Source organism: Elephas maximus, unplaced genomic scaffold (assembly GCF_024166365.1).
Source record: "Elephas maximus indicus isolate mEleMax1 unplaced genomic scaffold, mEleMax1 primary haplotype scaffold_116, whole genome shotgun sequence".
Taxonomy (NCBI): domain Eukaryota; kingdom Metazoa; phylum Chordata; class Mammalia; order Proboscidea; family Elephantidae; genus Elephas; species Elephas maximus.
Genome location: NW_026060245.1, coordinates 6,772 through 25,863, shown reverse-complemented (window position 1 = coordinate 25,863; position 19,092 = coordinate 6,772). Strand labels below are relative to the sequence as shown.

The window sequence follows — 19,092 nt, the reverse complement described above, 5'->3', positions numbered from 1 at the left end:
TGCTACCATCTTGCATTCCTGTGGTATCTTTGTTACACTAATTGGTGGACCACTCTTGATGCCTTATTATTAACTGAAGTCCACGGTTTACATCTGGGTTCACTCTCTGCTGATAATCATTTTCTTTATTTGTCAACAGCTCGATGGTCAACAGTTCAGGACACCTCCCGCCCAACCAGTAAGTTCCGAGCTCCATTTTGAGTGTGTGGCCAAGATGCCCAGAAAAGCTCTTACCCTTTCCCTCAGTGATGAAGACACTCTGGAGAGCTCTGGAGCACTTCTACTCTGTCTTATAGTGTCGCTATGAGTCACAATTGACTAGGTGGCAATGGGTTTGGATCGTCACCTCACGAGGTTGCTGAGAGGGTCACGAGAGATAAATACGTGTGAAACTTCTTGGAAAATGTTATCCAAAGGGAGAGATTGTTCTTAGGAATAAATAATAGTGCAAATAACCCTATGAACAAGCACAGCGTTTTCTAAAACCCCTTTCTCCCACCTCCCTCCTTTCTTGGCTGGAGTTCCCAGGGTATCAGGCAGAGACAGAGAAATCTCTGTGGCTGAGTGTACTTTATGGACTCCTCACCTGACTAAAACCTGGGAAGCATTGCTCTAAGCAGTGCAGACATCACTGAAAGGACATAATATTTGATTTCTCCAGAGAGGGGGTGGCCAAGCTGACTACACAGAGACACCACGGTTTCTAGTGTTCTAGACACTAGAGAAGGGACAAGGGGTTAAAAAATCGATAAATAAATAAATAAATAAATAAAACTGTTGTTGTGGAGTGGATTCTGACTCATAGCGTCCCTATAGGACAGAGTAGAACTGCCCAATAGTGTTTGCAAACTCTGCTTGGAAACTCTATGCGGGAGTTCTACTCTGTCCTATAGGGTCACTATGAGTCAGAATCGACTCGATGGCAATGAGTTTTTAATAACAGTAAGTATGTGCAGCCATCACCAATACCGATATAGACTTTATTTTTCAGAGCAGTTTGCCCAAAAATTGTACAGGAAGCAAAGAGAATTCCCGTGTGCTTGCCCTCCACCTGAACAAAGTCTTCCCTGCTTCCATCTTGCATTCCTGTGGTATCTTTGTTACACTAATTGGTGGACCACTATTGATGCCTTGTTATTAAGTAAAGTCCACGGTTTACATCTGGGTTCACTCTCTGGTGATAATCATTTTTTTTATTTGTCAACAGCTGGTTGGCCAACAGTTCAGGACACCACCCGCCCAACCAGTAAGTTCTGAGCTCCCTTTTGAGTGTGTGGCCAAGATCCCCAGAAAAGCTCTTACCCTTTCCGTCAGAGATGAGCACACTGTGGAGAGCTCTGGGGCACTTCTACTCTGTCCTATAGGGTCGCTATGAGTCAGAATTGACTTGATGGCAATGGGTTTGGATCCTCACCTCACGAGGTTGCTGAGAGGGTCACGAGAGATAAATACGTGTGAAACTTCTTGGAAAATGTTATCCAAAAGGAGAGATTGTTCTTAGGAATAAATAATAGTGCAAATAACCCTATGAACAAGCACAGCGTTTTCTAAAACCCCTTTCTCCCACCTCCCTCCTTTCTTGGCTGGAGTTCCCAGGGTATCAGGCAGAGACAGAGAAATCTCTGTGGCTGAGTGTACTTTATGGACTCCTCACCTGACTAAAACGTGGGAAGCATTGCTCTAAGCAGTGCAGACATCACTGAAAGGACATAATATTTGATTTCTCCAGAGAGGGGGTGGCCAAGCTGACTACACAGAGACACCACGGTTTCTAGTGTTCTAGACACTAGAGAAGGGACAAGGGGTTAAAAAAATCGATAAATAAATAAATAAATAAAACTGTTGTTGTGGAGTGGATTCTGACTCATAGCGTCCCTATAGGACAGAGTAGAACTGCCCAATAGTGTTTGCAAACTCTGCTTGGAAACTCTATGCGGGAGTTCTACTCTGTCCTATAGGGTCACTATGAGTCAGAATCGACTCGATGGCAATGAGTTTTTAATAACAGTAAGTATGTGCAGCCATCACCAATACCGATATAGACTTTATTTTTCAGAGCAGTTTGCCCAAAAATTGTACAGGAAGCACAGAGAATTCCCATGTGCTTGCCCTCCACCTGAACAAAGTCTTCCCTGCTTCCATCTTGCATTCCTGTGGTATCTTTGTTACACTAATTGGTGGACCACTATTGATGCCTTGTTATTAAGTAAAGTCCACGGTTTACATCTGGGTTCACTCTCTGGTGATAATCATTTTTTTTATTTGTCAACAGCTGGTTGGCCAACAGTTCAGGACACCACCCGCCCAACCAGTAAGTTCTGAGCTCCCTTTTGAGTGTGTGGCCAAGATCCCCAGAAAAGCTCTTACCCTTTCCGTCAGAGATGAGCACACTGTGGAGAGCTCTGGGGCACTTCTACTCTGTCCTATAGGGTCGCTATGAGTCAGAATTGACTTGATGGCAATGGGTTTGGATCCTCACCTCACGAGGTTGCTGAGAGGGTCACGAGAGATAAATACGTGTGAAAATACTTGGAAAATGTTATCCAAAAGGAGAGATTGTTCTTAGGAATAAATAATAGTGCAAATAACCCTATCAACAAGCACAGGGTTTTCTAAAACCCCTTTCTCCCACCTCCCTCCTTTCTTGGGTGGAGTTCCCAGGGTATCAGGCAGTGACAGAGAAATCTCTGTGGCTGAGTGTACTTTATGGACTCCTCACCTGACTAAAACGTGGGAAGCATTGCTCTAAGCAGTGCAGACATCACTGAAAGGACATAATATTTGATTTCTCCAGAGAGGGGGTGGCCAAGCTGACTACACAGAGACACCACGGTTTCTAGTGTTCTAGACACTAGAGAAGGGACAAGGGGTTAAAAAATCGATAAATAAATAAATAAATAAAACTGTTGTTGTGGAGTGGATTCTGACTCATAGCGTCCCTATAGGACAGAGTAGAACTGCCCAATAGTGTTTGCAAACTCTGCTTGGAAACTCTATGCGGGAGTTCTACTCTGTCCTATAGGGTCACTATGAGTCAGAATCGACTCGATGGCAATGAGTTTTTAACAACAGTAATTATGCGCAGCCATCACCAATACCGATATGGACTTTATTTTTCAGAGCAGTTTGCCCAAAAATTGTACAGAAAGCACAGAGAATTCCCATGTGCTTGCCCTCCACCTGAACAAAGTCTGTCCTGCTACCATCTTGCATTCCTGTGGTATCTTTGTTACAGTAATTGGTGGACCACTATTGATGCCTTGTTATTAACTAAAGTCCATGCTTTACATCTGGGTTCACTCTCTACCGATCATCATTTTTTTTTTGGCAACAGCTAGTAGGCCATTAGTTCACGACACCACCCGCCCAACCAGTAGGTTCTGAGCTCCCTTTTGAGTGTGTGGCCAAGATCCCCAGAAAATCTCTTACCCTTTCCCTCAGTGATGAGCACACTGTGGAGAGCTCTGGGGCAGTTCTACTCTGTCCTATAGGGTCACTATGAGTCAGAATTGACTTGATGGCAACGGGTTTGGATCCTCACCTCACGAGGATGCTGAGAGGGTCACGAGAGATAAATACGTGTGAAAATACTTGGAAAATGTTATCCAAAGGGAGAGGTTGTTCTTAGGAATAAATAATAGTGCAAATAACCCTATGAACAAGCACAGCGTTTTCTAAAACCCCTTTCTCCCACCTCCCTCCTTTCTTGGCTGGAGTTCCCAGGGTATCAGGCAGAGACAGAGAAATCTCTGTGGCTGAGTGTACTTTATGGACTCCTCACCTGACTAAAACCTGGGAAGCATTGCTCTAAGCAGTGCAGACATCACTGAAAGGACATAATATTTGATTTCTCCAGAGAGGGGGTGGCCAAGCTGACTACACAGAGACACCACGGTTTCTAGTGTTCTAGACACTAGAGAAGGGACAAGGGGTTAAAAAAATCGATAAATAAATAAATAAATAAAACTGTTGTTGTGGAGTGGATTCTGACTCATAGCGTCCCTATAGGACAGAGTAGAACTGCCCAATAGTGTTTGCAAACTCTGCTTGGAAACTCTATGCGGGAGTTCTACTCTGTCCTATAGGGTCACTATGAGTCAGAATCGACTCGATGGCAATGAGTTTTTAATAACAGTAAGTATGTGCAGCCATCACCAATACCGATATAGACTTTATTTTTCAGAGCAGTTTGCCCAAAAATTGTACAGGAAGCACAGAGAATTCCCATGTGCTTGCCCTCCACCTGAACAAAGTCTTCCCTGCTTCCATCTTGCATTCCTGTGGTATCTTTGTTACACTAATTGGTGGACCACTATTGATGCCTTGTTATTAAGTAAAGTCCACGGTTTACATCTGGGTTCACTCTCTGGTGATAATCATTTTTTTTATTTGTCAACAGCTGGTTGGCCAACAGTTCAGGACACCACCCGCCCAACCAGTAAGTTCTGAGCTCCCTTTTGAGTGTGTGGCCAAGATCCCCAGAAAAGCTCTTACCCTTTCCGTCAGAGATGAGCACACTGTGGAGAGCTCTGGGGCACTTCTACTCTGTCCTATAGGGTCGCTATGAGTCAGAATTGACTTGATGGCAATGGGTTTGGATCCTCACCTCACGAGGTTGCTGAGAGGGTCACGAGAGATAAATACGTGTGAAAATACTTGGAAAATGTTATCCAAAAGGAGAGATTGTTCTTAGGAATAAATAATAGTGCAAATAACCCTATCAACAAGCACAGGGTTTTCTAAAACCCCTTTCTCCCACCTCCCTCCTTTCTTGGGTGGAGTTCCCAGGGTATCAGGCAGTGACAGAGAAATCTCTGTGGCTGAGTGTACTTTATGGACTCCTCACCTGACTAAAACGTGGGAAGCATTGCTCTAAGCAGTGCAGACATCACTGAAAGGACATAATATTTGATTTCTCCAGAGAGGGGGTGGCCAAGCTGACTACACAGAGACACCACGGTTTCTAGTGTTCTAGACACTAGAGAAGGGACAAGGGGTTAAAAAATCGATAAATAAATAAATAAATAAAACTGTTGTTGTGGAGTGGATTCTGACTCATAGCGTCCCTATAGGACAGAGTAGAACTGCCCAATAGTGTTTGCAAACTCTGCTTGGAAACTCTATGCGGGAGTTCTACTCTGTCCTATAGGGTCACTATGAGTCAGAATCGACTCGATGGCAATGAGTTTTTAACAACAGTAATTATGCGCAGCCATCACCAATACCGATATGGACTTTATTTTTCAGAGCAGTTTGCCCAAAAATTGTACAGAAAGCACAGAGAATTCCCATGTGCTTGCCCTCCACCTGAACAAAGTCTGTCCTGCTACCATCTTGCATTCCTGTGGTATCTTTGTTACAGTAATTGGTGGACCACTATTGATGCCTTGTTATTAACTAAAGTCCATGCTTTACATGTGGGTTCACTCTCTACCGATCATCATTTTTTTTTTGGCAACAGCTAGTAGGCCATTAGTTCACGACACCACCCGCCCAACCAGTAGGTTCTGAGCTCCCTTTTGAGTGTGTGGCCAAGATCCCCAGAAAATCTCTTACCCTTTCCCTCAGTGATGAGCACACTGTGGAGAGCTCTGGGGCAGTTCTACTCTGTCCTATAGGGTCACTATGAGTCAGAATTGACTTGATGGCAACGGGTTTGGATCCTCACCTCACGAGGATGCTGAGAGGGTCACGAGAGATAAATACGTGTGAAAATACTTGGAAAATGTTATCCAAAGGGAGAGGTTGTTCTTAGGAATAAATAATAGTGCAAATAACCCTATGAACAAGCACAGCGTTTTCTAAAACCCCTTTCTCCCACCTCCCTCCTTTCTTGGCTGGAGTTCCCAGGGTATCAGGCAGAGACAGAGAAATCTCTGTGGCTGAGTGTACTTTATGGACTCCTCACCTGACTAAAACCTGGGAAGCATTGCTCTAAGCAGTGCAGACATCACTGAAAGGACATAATATTTGATTTCTCCAGAGAGGGGGTGGCCAAGCTGACTACACAGAGACACCACGGTTTCTAGTGTTCTAGACACTAGAGAAGGGACAAGGGGTTAAAAAATCGATAAATAAATAAATAAATAAAACTGTTGTTGTGGAGTGGATTCTGACTCATAGCGTCCCTATAGGACAGAGTAGAACTGCCCAATAGTGTTTGCAAACTCTGCTTGGAAACTCTATGCGGGAGTTCTACTCTGTCCTATAGGGTCACTATGAGTCAGAATCGACTCGATGGCAATGAGTTTTTAATAACAGTAAGTATGTGCAGCCATCACCAATACCGATATAGACTTTATTTTTCAGAGCAGTTTGCCCAAAAATTGTACAGGAAGCACAGAGAATTCCCATGTGCTTGCCCTCCACCTGAACAAAGTCTTCCCTGCTTCCATCTTGCATTCCTGTGGTATCTTTGTTACACTAATTGGTGGACCACTATTGATGCCTTGTTATTAAGTAAAGTCCACGGTTTACATCTGGGTTCACTCTCTGGTGATAATCATTTTTTTTATTTGTCAACAGCTGGTTGGCCAACAGTTCAGGACACCACCCGCCCAACCAGTAAGTTCTGAGCTCCCTTTTGAGTGTGTGGCCAAGATCCCCAGAAAAGCTCTTACCCTTTCCGTCAGAGATGAGCACACTGTGGAGAGCTCTGGGGCACTTCTACTCTGTCCTATAGGGTCGCTATGAGTCAGAATTGACTTGATGGCAATGGGTTTGGATCCTCACCTCACGAGGTTGCTGAGAGGGTCACGAGAGATAAATACGTGTGAAAATACTTGGAAAATGTTATCCAAAAGGAGAGATTGTTCTTAGGAATAAATAATAGTGCAAATAACCCTATCAACAAGCACAGGGTTTTCTAAAACCCCTTTCTCCCACCTCCCTCCTTTCTTGGGTGGAGTTCCCAGGGTATCAGGCAGTGACAGAGAAATCTCTGTGGCTGAGTGTACTTTATGGACTCCTCACCTGACTAAAACGTGGGAAGCATTGCTCTAAGCAGTGCAGACATCACTGAAAGGACATAATATTTGATTTCTCCAGAGAGGGGGTGGCCAAGCTGACTACACAGAGACACCACGGTTTCTAGTGTTCTAGACACTAGAGAAGGGACAAGGGGTTAAAAAATCGATAAATAAATAAATAAATAAAACTGTTGTTGTGGAGTGGATTCTGACTCATAGCGTCCCTATAGGACAGAGTAGAACTGCCCAATAGTGTTTGCAAACTCTGCTTGGAAACTCTGTGCGGGAGTTCTACTCTGTCCTATAGGGTCACTATGAGTCAGAATCGACTCGATGGCAATGAGTTTTTAATAACAGTAATTATGCGCAGCCATCACCAATACCGATATGGACTTTATTTTTCAGAGCAGTTTGCCCAAAAATTGTACAGAAAGCACAGAGAATTCCCATGTGCTTGCCCTCCACCTGAACAAAGTCTGTCCTGCTACCATCTTGCATTCCTGTGGTATCTTTGTTACAGTAATTGGTGGACCACTATTGATGCCTTGTTATTAACTAAAGTCCATGCTTTACATCTGGGTTCACTCTCTACCGATCATCATTTTTTTTTTGGCAACAGCTAGTAGGCCATTAGTTCACGACACCACCCGCCCAACCAGTAGGTTCTGAGCTCCCTTTTGAGTGTGTGGCCAAGATCCCCAGAAAATCTCTTACCCTTTCCCTCAGTGATGAGCACACTGTGGAGAGCTCTGGGGCACTTCTACTCTGTCCTATAGGGTCACTATGAGTCAGAATTGACTTGATGGCAACGGGTTTGGATCCTCACCTCACGAGGATGCTGAGAGGGTCACGAGAGATAAATACGTGTGAAAATACTTGGAAAATGTTATCCAAAGGGAGAGGTTGTTCTTAGGAATAAATAATAGTGCAAATAACCCTATCAACAAGCACAGGGTTTTCTAAAACCCCTTTCTCCCACCTCCCGCCTTTCTTGGGTGGAGTTCCCAGGGGATCAGGGAGAAATCTCTGTGGCTGAGTGTACTTTATGGACTCCTCACCTGACTAAAACGCGGGAAGCATTGCTCTAAACAGTGCAGACATCACTGAAAGGACATAATATTTGATTTCTCCAGAGAGGGGTGGCCAGGCTGACTACACGGAGACACCACGTTTTGTAGTATTCCAGAAACTAGACAAGGGACAAGGGGTTAAAAAAGAGATAAATAAATAAATAAAACTGTTCTTGTGGAGTTCATTCTGACTCATAGCGACCCTATAAGACAGAGTAGAAATACCCAATAGTGTTTGGAAACTCTGCTTGGAAACTCTATGCGGGAGTTCTACTCTGCCCTATAGGGTCACTATGAGTCAGAATCGACTCGATGGCAATGGGTTTTTAATAACAGGAATTATGTGCAGCCATCACCAATACCCATATAGACTTTATTTTTCAGAGCAGTTTGCCCAAAAATTGTACAGGAAGCCCAGAGAATTCCCATGTGCTTGCCCTCCACCTGAACAAAGTCTGTCCTGCTACCATCTTGCATTCCTGTGGTATCTTTGTTACACTAATTGGTGGACCACTCTTGATGCCTTATTATTAACTGAAGTCCACGGTTTACATCTGGGTTCACTCTCTGCTGATAATCATTTTCTTTATTTGTCAACAGCTCGATGGTCAACAGTTCAGGACACCTCCCGCCCAACCAGTAAGTTCCGAGCTCCCTTTTGAGTGTGTGGCCAAGATGCCCAGAAAAGCTCTTACCCTTTCCCTCAGTGATGAAGACACTCTGGAGAGCTCTGGAGCACTTCTACTCTGTCTTATAGTGTCGCTATGAGTCACAATTGACTAGGTGGCAATGGGTTTGGATCGTCACCTCACGAGGTTGCTGAGAGGGTCACGAGAGATAAATACGTGTGAAACTTCTTGGAAAATGTTATCCAAAGGGAGAGATTGTTCTTAGGAATAAATAATAGTGCAAATAACCCTATGAACAAGCACAGCGTTTTCTAAAACCCCTTTCTCCCACCTCCCTCCTTTCTTGGCTGGAGTTCCCAGGGTATCAGGCAGAGACAGAGAAATCTCTGTGGCTGAGTGTACTTTATGGACTCCTCACCTGACTAAAACGTGGGAAGCATTGCTCTAAGCAGTGCAGACATCACTGAAAGGACATAATATTTGATTTCTCCAGAGAGGGGGTGGCCAAGCTGACTACACAGAGACACCACGGTTTCTAGTGTTCTAGACACTAGAGAAGGGACAAGGGGTTAAAAAATCGATAAATAAATAAATAAATAAAACTGTTGTTGTGGAGTGGATTCTGACTCATAGCGTCCCTATAGGACAGAGTAGAACTGCCCAATAGTGTTTGCAAACTCTGCTTGGAAACTCTATGCGGGAGTTCTACTCTGTCCTATAGGGTCACTATGAGTCAGAATCGACTCGATGGCAATGAGTTTTTAATAACAGTAAGTATGTGCAGCCATCACCAATACCGATATAGACTTTATTTTTCAGAGCAGTTTGCCCAAAAATTGTACAGGAAGCAAAGAGAATTCCCGTGTGCTTGCCCTCCACCTGAACAAAGTCTTCCCTGCTTCCATCTTGCATTCCTGTGGTATCTTTGTTACACTAATTGGTGGACCACTATTGATGCCTTGTTATTAAGTAAAGTCCACGGTTTACATCTGGGTTCACTCTCTGGTGATAATCATTTTTTTTATTTGTCAACAGCTGGTTGGCCAACAGTTCAGGACACCACCCGCCCAACCAGTAAGTTCTGAGCTCCCTTTTGAGTGTGTGGCCAAGATCCCCAGAAAAGCTCTTACCCTTTCCGTCAGAGATGAGCACACTGTGGAGAGCTCTGGGGCACTTCTACTCTGTCCTATAGGGTCGCTATGAGTCAGAATTGACTTGATGGCAATGGGTTTGGATCCTCACCTCACGAGGTTGCTGAGAGGGTCACGAGAGATAAATACGTGTGAAACTTCTTGGAAAATGTTATCCAAAGGGAGAGATTGTTCTTAGGAATAAATAATAGTGCAAATAACCCTATGAACAAGCACAGCGTTTTCTAAAACCCCTTTCTCCCACCTCCCTCCTTTCTTGGCTGGAGTTCCCAGGGTATCAGGCAGAGACAGAGAAATCTCTGTGGCTGAGTGTACTTTATGGACTCCTCACCTGACTAAAACGTGGGAAGCATTGCTCTAAGCAGTGCAGACATCACTGAAAGGACATAATATTTGATTTCTCCAGAGAGGGGGTGGCCAAGCTGACTACACAGAGACACCACGGTTTCTAGTGTTCTAGACACTAGAGAAGGGACAAGGGGTTAAAAAAATCGATAAATAAATAAATAAATAAAACTGTTGTTGTGGAGTGGATTCTGACTCATAGCGTCCCTATAGGACAGAGTAGAACTGCCCAATAGTGTTTGCAAACTCTGCTTGGAAACTCTATGCGGGAGTTCTACTCTGTCCTATAGGGTCACTATGAGTCAGAATCGACTCGATGGCAATGAGTTTTTAATAACAGTAAGTATGTGCAGCCATCACCAATACCGATATAGACTTTATTTTTCAGAGCAGTTTGCCCAAAAATTGTACAGGAAGCACAGAGAATTCCCATGTGCTTGCCCTCCACCTGAACAAAGTCTTCCCTGCTTCCATCTTGCATTCCTGTGGTATCTTTGTTACACTAATTGGTGGACCACTATTGATGCCTTGTTATTAAGTAAAGTCCACGGTTTACATCTGGGTTCACTCTCTGGTGATAATCATTTTTTTTATTTGTCAACAGCTGGTTGGCCAACAGTTCAGGACACCACCCGCCCAACCAGTAAGTTCTGAGCTCCCTTTTGAGTGTGTGGCCAAGATCCCCAGAAAAGCTCTTACCCTTTCCGTCAGAGATGAGCACACTGTGGAGAGCTCTGGGGCACTTCCACTCTGTCCTATAGGGTCGCTATGAGTCAGAATTGACTTGATGGCAATGGGTTTGGATCCTCACCTCACGAGGTTGCTGAGAGGGTCACGAGAGATAAATACGTGTGAAAATACTTGGAAAATGTTATCCAAAAGGAGAGATTGTTCTTAGGAATAAATAATAGTGCAAATAACCCTATCAACAAGCACAGGGTTTTCTAAAACCCCTTTCTCCCACCTCCCTCCTTTCTTGGGTGGAGTTCCCAGGGTATCAGGCAGTGACAGAGAAATCTCTGTGGCTGAGTGTACTTTATGGACTCCTCACCTGACTAAAACGTGGGAAGCATTGCTCTAAGCAGTGCAGACATCACTGAAAGGACATAATATTTGATTTCTCCAGAGAGGGGGTGGCCAAGCTGACTACACAGAGACACCACGGTTTCTAGTGTTCTAGACACTAGAGAAGGGACAAGGGGTTAAAAAATCGATAAATAAATAAATAAATAAAACTGTTGTTGTGGAGTGGATTCTGACTCATAGCGTCCCTATAGGACAGAGTAGAACTGCCCAATAGTGTTTGCAAACTCTGCTTGGAAACTCTATGCGGGAGTTCTACTCTGTCCTATAGGGTCACTATGAGTCAGAATCGACTCGATGGCAATGAGTTTTTAACAACAGTAATTATGCGCAGCCATCACCAATACCGATATGGACTTTATTTTTCAGAGCAGTTTGCCCAAAAATTGTACAGAAAGCACAGAGAATTCCCATGTGCTTGCCCTCCACCTGAACAAAGTCTGTCCTGCTACCATCTTGCATTCCTGTGGTATCTTTGTTACAGTAATTGGTGGACCACTATTGATGCCTTGTTATTAACTAAAGTCCATGCTTTACATCTGGGTTCACTCTCTACCGATCATCATTTTTTTTTTGGCAACAGCTAGTAGGCCATTAGTTCACGACACCACCCGCCCAACCAGTAGGTTCTGAGCTCCCTTTTGAGTGTGTGGCCAAGATCCCCAGAAAATCTCTTACCCTTTCCCTCAGTGATGAGCACACTGTGGAGAGCTCTGGGGCAGTTCTACTCTGTCCTATAGGGTCACTATGAGTCAGAATTGACTTGATGGCAACGGGTTTGGATCCTCACCTCACGAGGATGCTGAGAGGGTCACGAGAGATAAATACGTGTGAAAATACTTGGAAAATGTTATCCAAAGGGAGAGGTTGTTCTTAGGAATAAATAATAGTGCAAATAACCCTATGAACAAGCACAGCGTTTTCTAAAACCCCTTTCTCCCACCTCCCTCCTTTCTTGGCTGGAGTTCCCAGGGTATCAGGCAGAGACAGAGAAATCTCTGTGGCTGAGTGTACTTTATGGACTCCTCACCTGACTAAAACCTGGGAAGCATTGCTCTAAGCAGTGCAGACATCACTGAAAGGACATAATATTTGATTTCTCCAGAGAGGGGGTGGCCAAACTGACTACACAGAGACACCACGGTTTCTAGTGTTCTAGACACTAGAGAAGGGACAAGGGGTTAAAAAAATCGATAAATAAATAAATAAATAAAACTGTTGTTGTGGAGTGGATTCTGACTCATAGCGTCCCTATAGGACAGAGTAGAACTGCCCAATAGTGTTTGCAAACTCTGCTTGGAAACTCTATGCGGGAGTTCTACTCTGTCCTATAGGGTCACTATGAGTCAGAATCGACTCGATGGCAATGAGTTTTTAATAACAGTAAGTATGTGCAGCCATCACCAATACCGATATAGACTTTATTTTTCAGAGCAGTTTGCCCAAAAATTGTACAGGAAGCACAGAGAATTCCCATGTGCTTGCCCTCCACCTGAACAAAGTCTTCCCTGCTTCCATCTTGCATTCCTGTGGTATCTTTGTTACACTAATTGGTGGACCACTATTGATGCCTTGTTATTAAGTAAAGTCCACGGTTTACATCTGGGTTCACTCTCTGGTGATAATCATTTTTTTTATTTGTCAACAGCTGGTTGGCCAACAGTTCAGGACACCACCCGCCCAACCAGTAAGTTCTGAGCTCCCTTTTGAGTGTGTGGCCAAGATCCCCAGAAAAGCTCTTACCCTTTCCGTCAGAGATGAGCACACTGTGGAGAGCTCTGGGGCACTTCTACTCTGTCCTATAGGGTCGCTATGAGTCAGAATTGACTTGATGGCAATGGGTTTGGATCCTCACCTCACGAGGTTGCTGAGAGGGTCACGAGAGATAAATACGTGTGAAAATACTTGGAAAATGTTATCCAAAAGGAGAGATTGTTCTTAGGAATAAATAATAGTGCAAATAACCCTATCAACAAGCACAGGGTTTTCTAAAACCCCTTTCTCCCACCTCCCTCCTTTCTTGGGTGGAGTTCCCAGGGTATCAGGCAGTGACAGAGAAATCTCTGTGGCTGAGTGTACTTTATGGACTCCTCACCTGACTAAAACGTGGGAAGCATTGCTCTAAGCAGTGCAGACATCACTGAAAGGACATAATATTTGATTTCTCCAGAGAGGGGGTGGCCAAGCTGACTACACAGAGACACCACGGTTTCTAGTGTTCTAGACACTAGAGAAGGGACAAGGGGTTAAAAAATCGATAAATAAATAAATAAATAAAACTGTTGTTGTGGAGTGGATTCTGACTCATAGCGTCCCTATAGGACAGAGTAGAACTGCCCAATAGTGTTTGCAAACTCTGCTTGGAAACTCTATGCGGGAGTTCTACTCTGTCCTATAGGGTCACTATGAGTCAGAATCGACTCGATGGCAATGAGTTTTTAACAACAGTAATTATGCGCAGCCATCACCAATACCGATATGGACTTTATTTTTCAGAGCAGTTTGCCCAAAAATTGTACAGAAAGCACAGAGAATTCCCATGTGCTTGCCCTCCACCTGAACAAAGTCTGTCCTGCTACCATCTTGCATTCCTGTGGTATCTTTGTTACAGTAATTGGTGGACCACTATTGATGCCTTGTTATTAACTAAAGTCCATGCTTTACATGTGGGTTCACTCTCTACCGATCATCATTTTTTTTTTGGCAACAGCTAGTAGGCCATTAGTTCACGACACCACCCGCCCAACCAGTAGGTTCTGAGCTCCCTTTTGAGTGTGTGGCCAAGATCCCCAGAAAATCTCTTACCCTTTCCCTCAGTGATGAGCACACTGTGGAGAGCTCTGGGGCAGTTCTACTCTGTCCTATAGGGTCACTATGAGTCAGAATTGACTTGATGGCAACGGGTTTGGATCCTCACCTCACGAGGATGCTGAGAGGGTCACGAGAGATAAATACGTGTGAAAATACTTGGAAAATGTTATCCAAAGGGAGAGGTTGTTCTTAGGAATAAATAATAGTGCAAATAACCCTATGAACAAGCACAGCGTTTTCTAAAACCCCTTTCTCCCACCTCCCTCCTTTCTTGGCTGGAGTTCCCAGGGTATCAGGCAGAGACAGAGAAATCTCTGTGGCTGAGTGTACTTTATGGACTCCTCACCTGACTAAAACCTGGGAAGCATTGCTCTAAGCAGTGCAGACATCACTGAAAGGACATAATATTTGATTTCTCCAGAGAGGGGGTGGCCAAGCTGACTACACAGAGACACCACGGTTTCTAGTGTTCTAGACACTAGAGAAGGGACAAGGGGTTAAAAAATCGATAAATAAATAAATAAATAAAACTGTTGTTGTGGAGTGGATTCTGACTCATAGCGTCCCTATAGGACAGAGTAGAACTGCCCAATAGTGTTTGCAAACTCTGCTTGGAAACTCTATGCGGGAGTTCTACTCTGTCCTATAGGGTCACTATGAGTCAGAATCGACTCGATGGCAACGAGTTTTTAATAACAGTAAGTATGTGCAGCCATCACCAATACCGATATAGACTTTATTTTTCAGAGCAGTTTGCCCAAAAATTGTACAGGAAGCACAGAGAATTCCCATGTGCTTGCCCTCCACCTGAACAAAGTCTTCCCTGCTTCCATCTTGCATTCCTGTGGTATCTTTGTTACACTAATTGGTGGACCACTATTGATGCCTTGTTATTAAGTAAAGTCCACGGTTTACATCTGGGTTCACTCTCTGGTGATAATCATTTTTTTTATTTGTCAACAGCTGGTTGGCCAACAGGTCAGGACACCACCCGCCCAACCAGTAAGTTCTGAGCTCCCTTTTGAGTGTGTGGCCAAGATCCCCAGAAAAGCTCTTACCCTTTCCGTCAGAGATGAGCACACTGTGGAGAGCTCTGGGGCACTTCTACTCTGTCCTATAGGGTCGCTATGAGTCAGAATTGACTTGATGGCAATGGGTTTGGATCCTCACCTCACGAGGTTGCTGAGAGGGTCACGAGAGATAAATACGTGTGAAAATACTTGGAAAATGTTATCCAAAAGGAGAGATTGTTCTTAGGAATAAATAATAGTGCAAATAACCCTATCAACAAGCACAGGGTTTTCTAAAACCCCTTTCTCCCACCTCCCTCCTTTCTTGGGTGGAGTTCCCAGGGTATCAGGCAGTGACAGAGAAATCTCTGTGGCTGAGTGTACTTTATGGACTCCTCACCTGACTAAAACGTGGGAAGCATTGCTCTAAGCAGTGCAGACATCACTGAAAGGACATAATATTTGATTTCTCCAGAGAGGGGGTGGCCAAGCTGACTACACAGAGACACCACGGTTTCTAGTGTTCTAGACACTAGAGAAGGGACAAGGGGTTAAAAAATCGATAAATAAATAAATAAATAAAACTGTTGTTGTGGAGTGGATTCTGACTCATAGCGTCCCTATAGGACAGAGTAGAACTGCCCAATAGTGTTTGCAAACTCTGCTTGGAAACTCTGTGCGGGAGTTCTACTCTGTCCTATAGGGTCACTATGAGTCAGAATCGACTCGATGGCAATGAGTTTTTAATAACAGTAATTATGCGCAGCCATCACCAATACCGATATGGACTTTATTTTTCAGAGCAGTTTGCCCAAAAATTGTACAGAAAGCACAGAGAATTCCCATGTGCTTGCCCTCCACCTGAACAAAGTCTGTCCTGCTACCATCTTGCATTCCTGTGGTATCTTTGTTACAGTAATTGGTGGACCACTATTGATGCCTTGTTATTAACTAAAGTCCATGCTTTACATCTGGGTTCACTCTCTACCGATCATCATTTTTTTTTTGGCAACAGCTAGTAGGCCATTAGTTCACGACACCACCCGCCCAACCAGTAGGTTCTGAGCTCCCTTTTGAGTGTGTGGCCAAGATCCCCAGAAAATCTCTTACCCTTTCCCTCAGTGATGAGCACACTGTGGAGAGCTCTGGGGCACTTCTACTCTGTCCTATAGGGTCACTATGAGTCAGAATTGACTTGATGGCAACGGGTTTGGATCCTCACCTCACGAGGATGCTGAGAGGGTCACGAGAGATAAATACGTGTGAAAATACTTGGAAAATGTTATCCAAAGGGAGAGGTTGTTCTTAGGAATAAATAATAGTGCAAATAACCCTATCAACAAGCACAGGGTTTTCTAAAACCCCTTTCTCCCACCTCCCGCCTTTCTTGGGTGGAGTTCCCAGGGGATCAGGGAGAAATCTCTGTGGCTGAGTGTACTTTATGGACTCCTCACCTGACTAAAACGCGGGAAGCATTGCTCTAAACAGTGCAGACATCACTGAAAGGACATAATATTTGATTTCTCCAGAGAGGGGTGGCCAGGCTGACTACACGGAGACACCACGTTTTGTAGTATTCCAGAAACTAGACAAGGGACAAGGGGTTAAAAAAGAGATAAATAAATAAATAAAACTGTTCTTGTGGAGTTCATTCTGACTCATAGCGACCCTATAAGACAGAGTAGAAATACCCAATAGTGTTTGGAAACTCTGCTTGGAAACTCTATGCGGGAGTTCTACTCTGCCCTATAGGGTCACTATGAGTCAGAATCGACTCGATGGCAATGGGTTTTTAATAACAGGAATTATGTGCAGCCATCACCAATACCCATATAGACTTTATTTTTCAGAGCAGTTTGCCCAAAAATTGTACAGGAAGCCCAGAGAATTCCCATGTGCTTGCCCTCCACCTGAACAAAGTCTGTCCTGCTACCATCTTGCATTCCTGTGGTATCTTTGTTACACTAATTGGTGGACCACTCTTGATGCCTTATTATTAACTGAAGTCCACGGTTTACATCTGGGTTCACTCTCTGCTGATAATCATTTTCTTTATTTGTCAACAGCTCGATGGTCAACAGTTCAGGACACCTCCCGCCCAACCAGTAAGTTCCGAGCTCCCTTTTGAGTGTGTGGCCAAGATGCCCAGAAAAGCTCTTACCCTTTCCCTCAGTGATGAAGACACTCTGGAGAGCTCTGGAGCACTTCTACTCTGTCTTATAGTGTCGCTATGAGTCACAATTGACTAGGTGGCAATGGGTTTGGATCGTCACCTCACGAGGTTGCTGAGAGGGTCACGAGAGATAAATACGTGTGAAACTTCTTGGAAAATGTTATCCAAAGGGAGAGATTGTTCTTAGGAATAAATAATAGTGCAAATAACCCTATGAACAAGCACAGCGTTTTCTAAAACCCCTTTCTCCCACCTCCCTCCTTTCTTGGCTGGAGTTCCCAGGGTATCAGGCAGAGACAGAGAAATCTCTGTGGCTGAGTGTACTTTATGGACTCCTCACCTGACTAAAACGTGGGAAGCATTGCTCTAAGCAGTGCAGACATCACTGAAAGGACATAATATTTGATTTCTCCAGAGAGGGGGTGGCCAAGCTGACTACACAGAGACACCACGGTTTCTAGTGTTCTAGACACTAGAGAAGGGACAAGGGGTTAAAAAATCGATAAATAAATAAATAAATAAAACTGTTGTTGTGGAGTGGATTCTGACTCATAGCGTCCCTATAGGACAGAGTAGAACTGCCCAATAGTGTTTGCAAACTCTGCTTGGAAACTCTATGCGGGAGTTCTACTCTGTCCTATAGGGTCACTATGAGTCAGAATCGACTCGATGGCAATGAGTTTTTAATAACAGTAAGTATGTGCAGCCATCACCAATACCGATATAGACTTTATTTTTCAGAGCAGTTTGCCCAAAAATTGTACAGGAAGCAAAGAGAATTCCCGTGTGCTTGCCCTCCACCTGAACAAAGTCTTCCCTGCTTCCATCTTGCATTCCTGTGGTATCTTTGTTACACTAATTGGTGGACCACTATTGATGCCTTGTTATTAAGTAAAGTCCACGGTTTACATCTGGGTTCACTCTCTGGTGATAATCATTTTTTTTATTTGTCAACAGCTGGTTGGCCAACAGTTCAGGACACCACCCGCCCAACCAGTAAGTTCTGAGCTCCCTTTTGAGTGTGTGGCCAAGATCCCCAGAAAAGCTCTTACCCTTTCCGTCAGAGATGAGCACACTGTGGAGAGCTCTGGGGCACTTCTACTCTGTCCTATAGGGTCGCTATGAGTCAGAATTGACTTGATGGCAATGGGTTTGGATCCTCACCTCACGAGGTTGCTGAGAGGGTCACGAGAGATAAATACGTGTGAAACTTCTTGGAAAATGTTATCCAAAGGGAGAGATTGTTCTTAGGAATAAATAATAGTGCAAATAACCCTATGAACAAGCACAGCGTTTTCTAAAACCCCTTTCTCCCACCTCCCTCCTTTCTTGGCTGGAGTTCCCAGGGTATCAGGCAGAGACAGAGAAATCTCTGTGGCTGAGTGTACTTTATGGACTCCTCACCTGACTAAAACGTGGGAAGCATTGCTCTAAGCAGTGCAGACATCACTGAAAGGACATAATATTTGATTTCTCCAGAGAGGGGGTGGCCAAGCTGACTACACAGAGACACCACGGTTTCTAGTGTTCTAGACACTAGAGAAGGGACAAGGGGTTAAAAAAATCGATAAATAAATAAATAAATAAAACTGTTGTTGTGGAGTGGATTCTGACTCATAGCGTCCCTATAGGACAGAGTAGAACTGCCCAATAGTGTTTGCAAACTCTGCTTGGAAACTCTATGCGGGAGTTCTACTCTGTCCTATAGGGTCACTATGAGTCAGAATCGACTCGATGGCAATGAGTTTTTAATAACAGTAAGTATGTGCAGCCATCACCAATACCGATATAGACTTTATTTTTCAGAGCAGTTTGCCCAAAAATTGTACAGGAAGCACAGAGAATTCCCATG

The 19,092-nt window shown here is 44.1% G+C and overlaps 1 protein-coding gene across 1 annotated transcript in view; it reads left to right on the top strand.

Annotated features, from left to right (window-relative positions):
• LOC126069911 (deleted in malignant brain tumors 1 protein-like) overlaps positions 1–17,283 on the top strand; it is an 87,336-nt gene extending 70,053 nt beyond the window's left edge. The window contains exons 45-48 of the mRNA XM_049873552.1: positions 140–178; positions 8,639–8,677; positions 15,021–15,059; positions 17,134–17,283. Coding sequence (XP_049729509.1) covers positions 140–178; positions 8,639–8,677; positions 15,021–15,059; positions 17,134–17,195 — 179 coding nt within the window. The 3' untranslated portion in view covers positions 17,196–17,283. The remainder of the gene's footprint in view (positions 1–139; positions 179–8,638; positions 8,678–15,020; positions 15,060–17,133) is intronic.
• Positions 17,284–19,092: the final 1,809 nt, after the last annotated feature.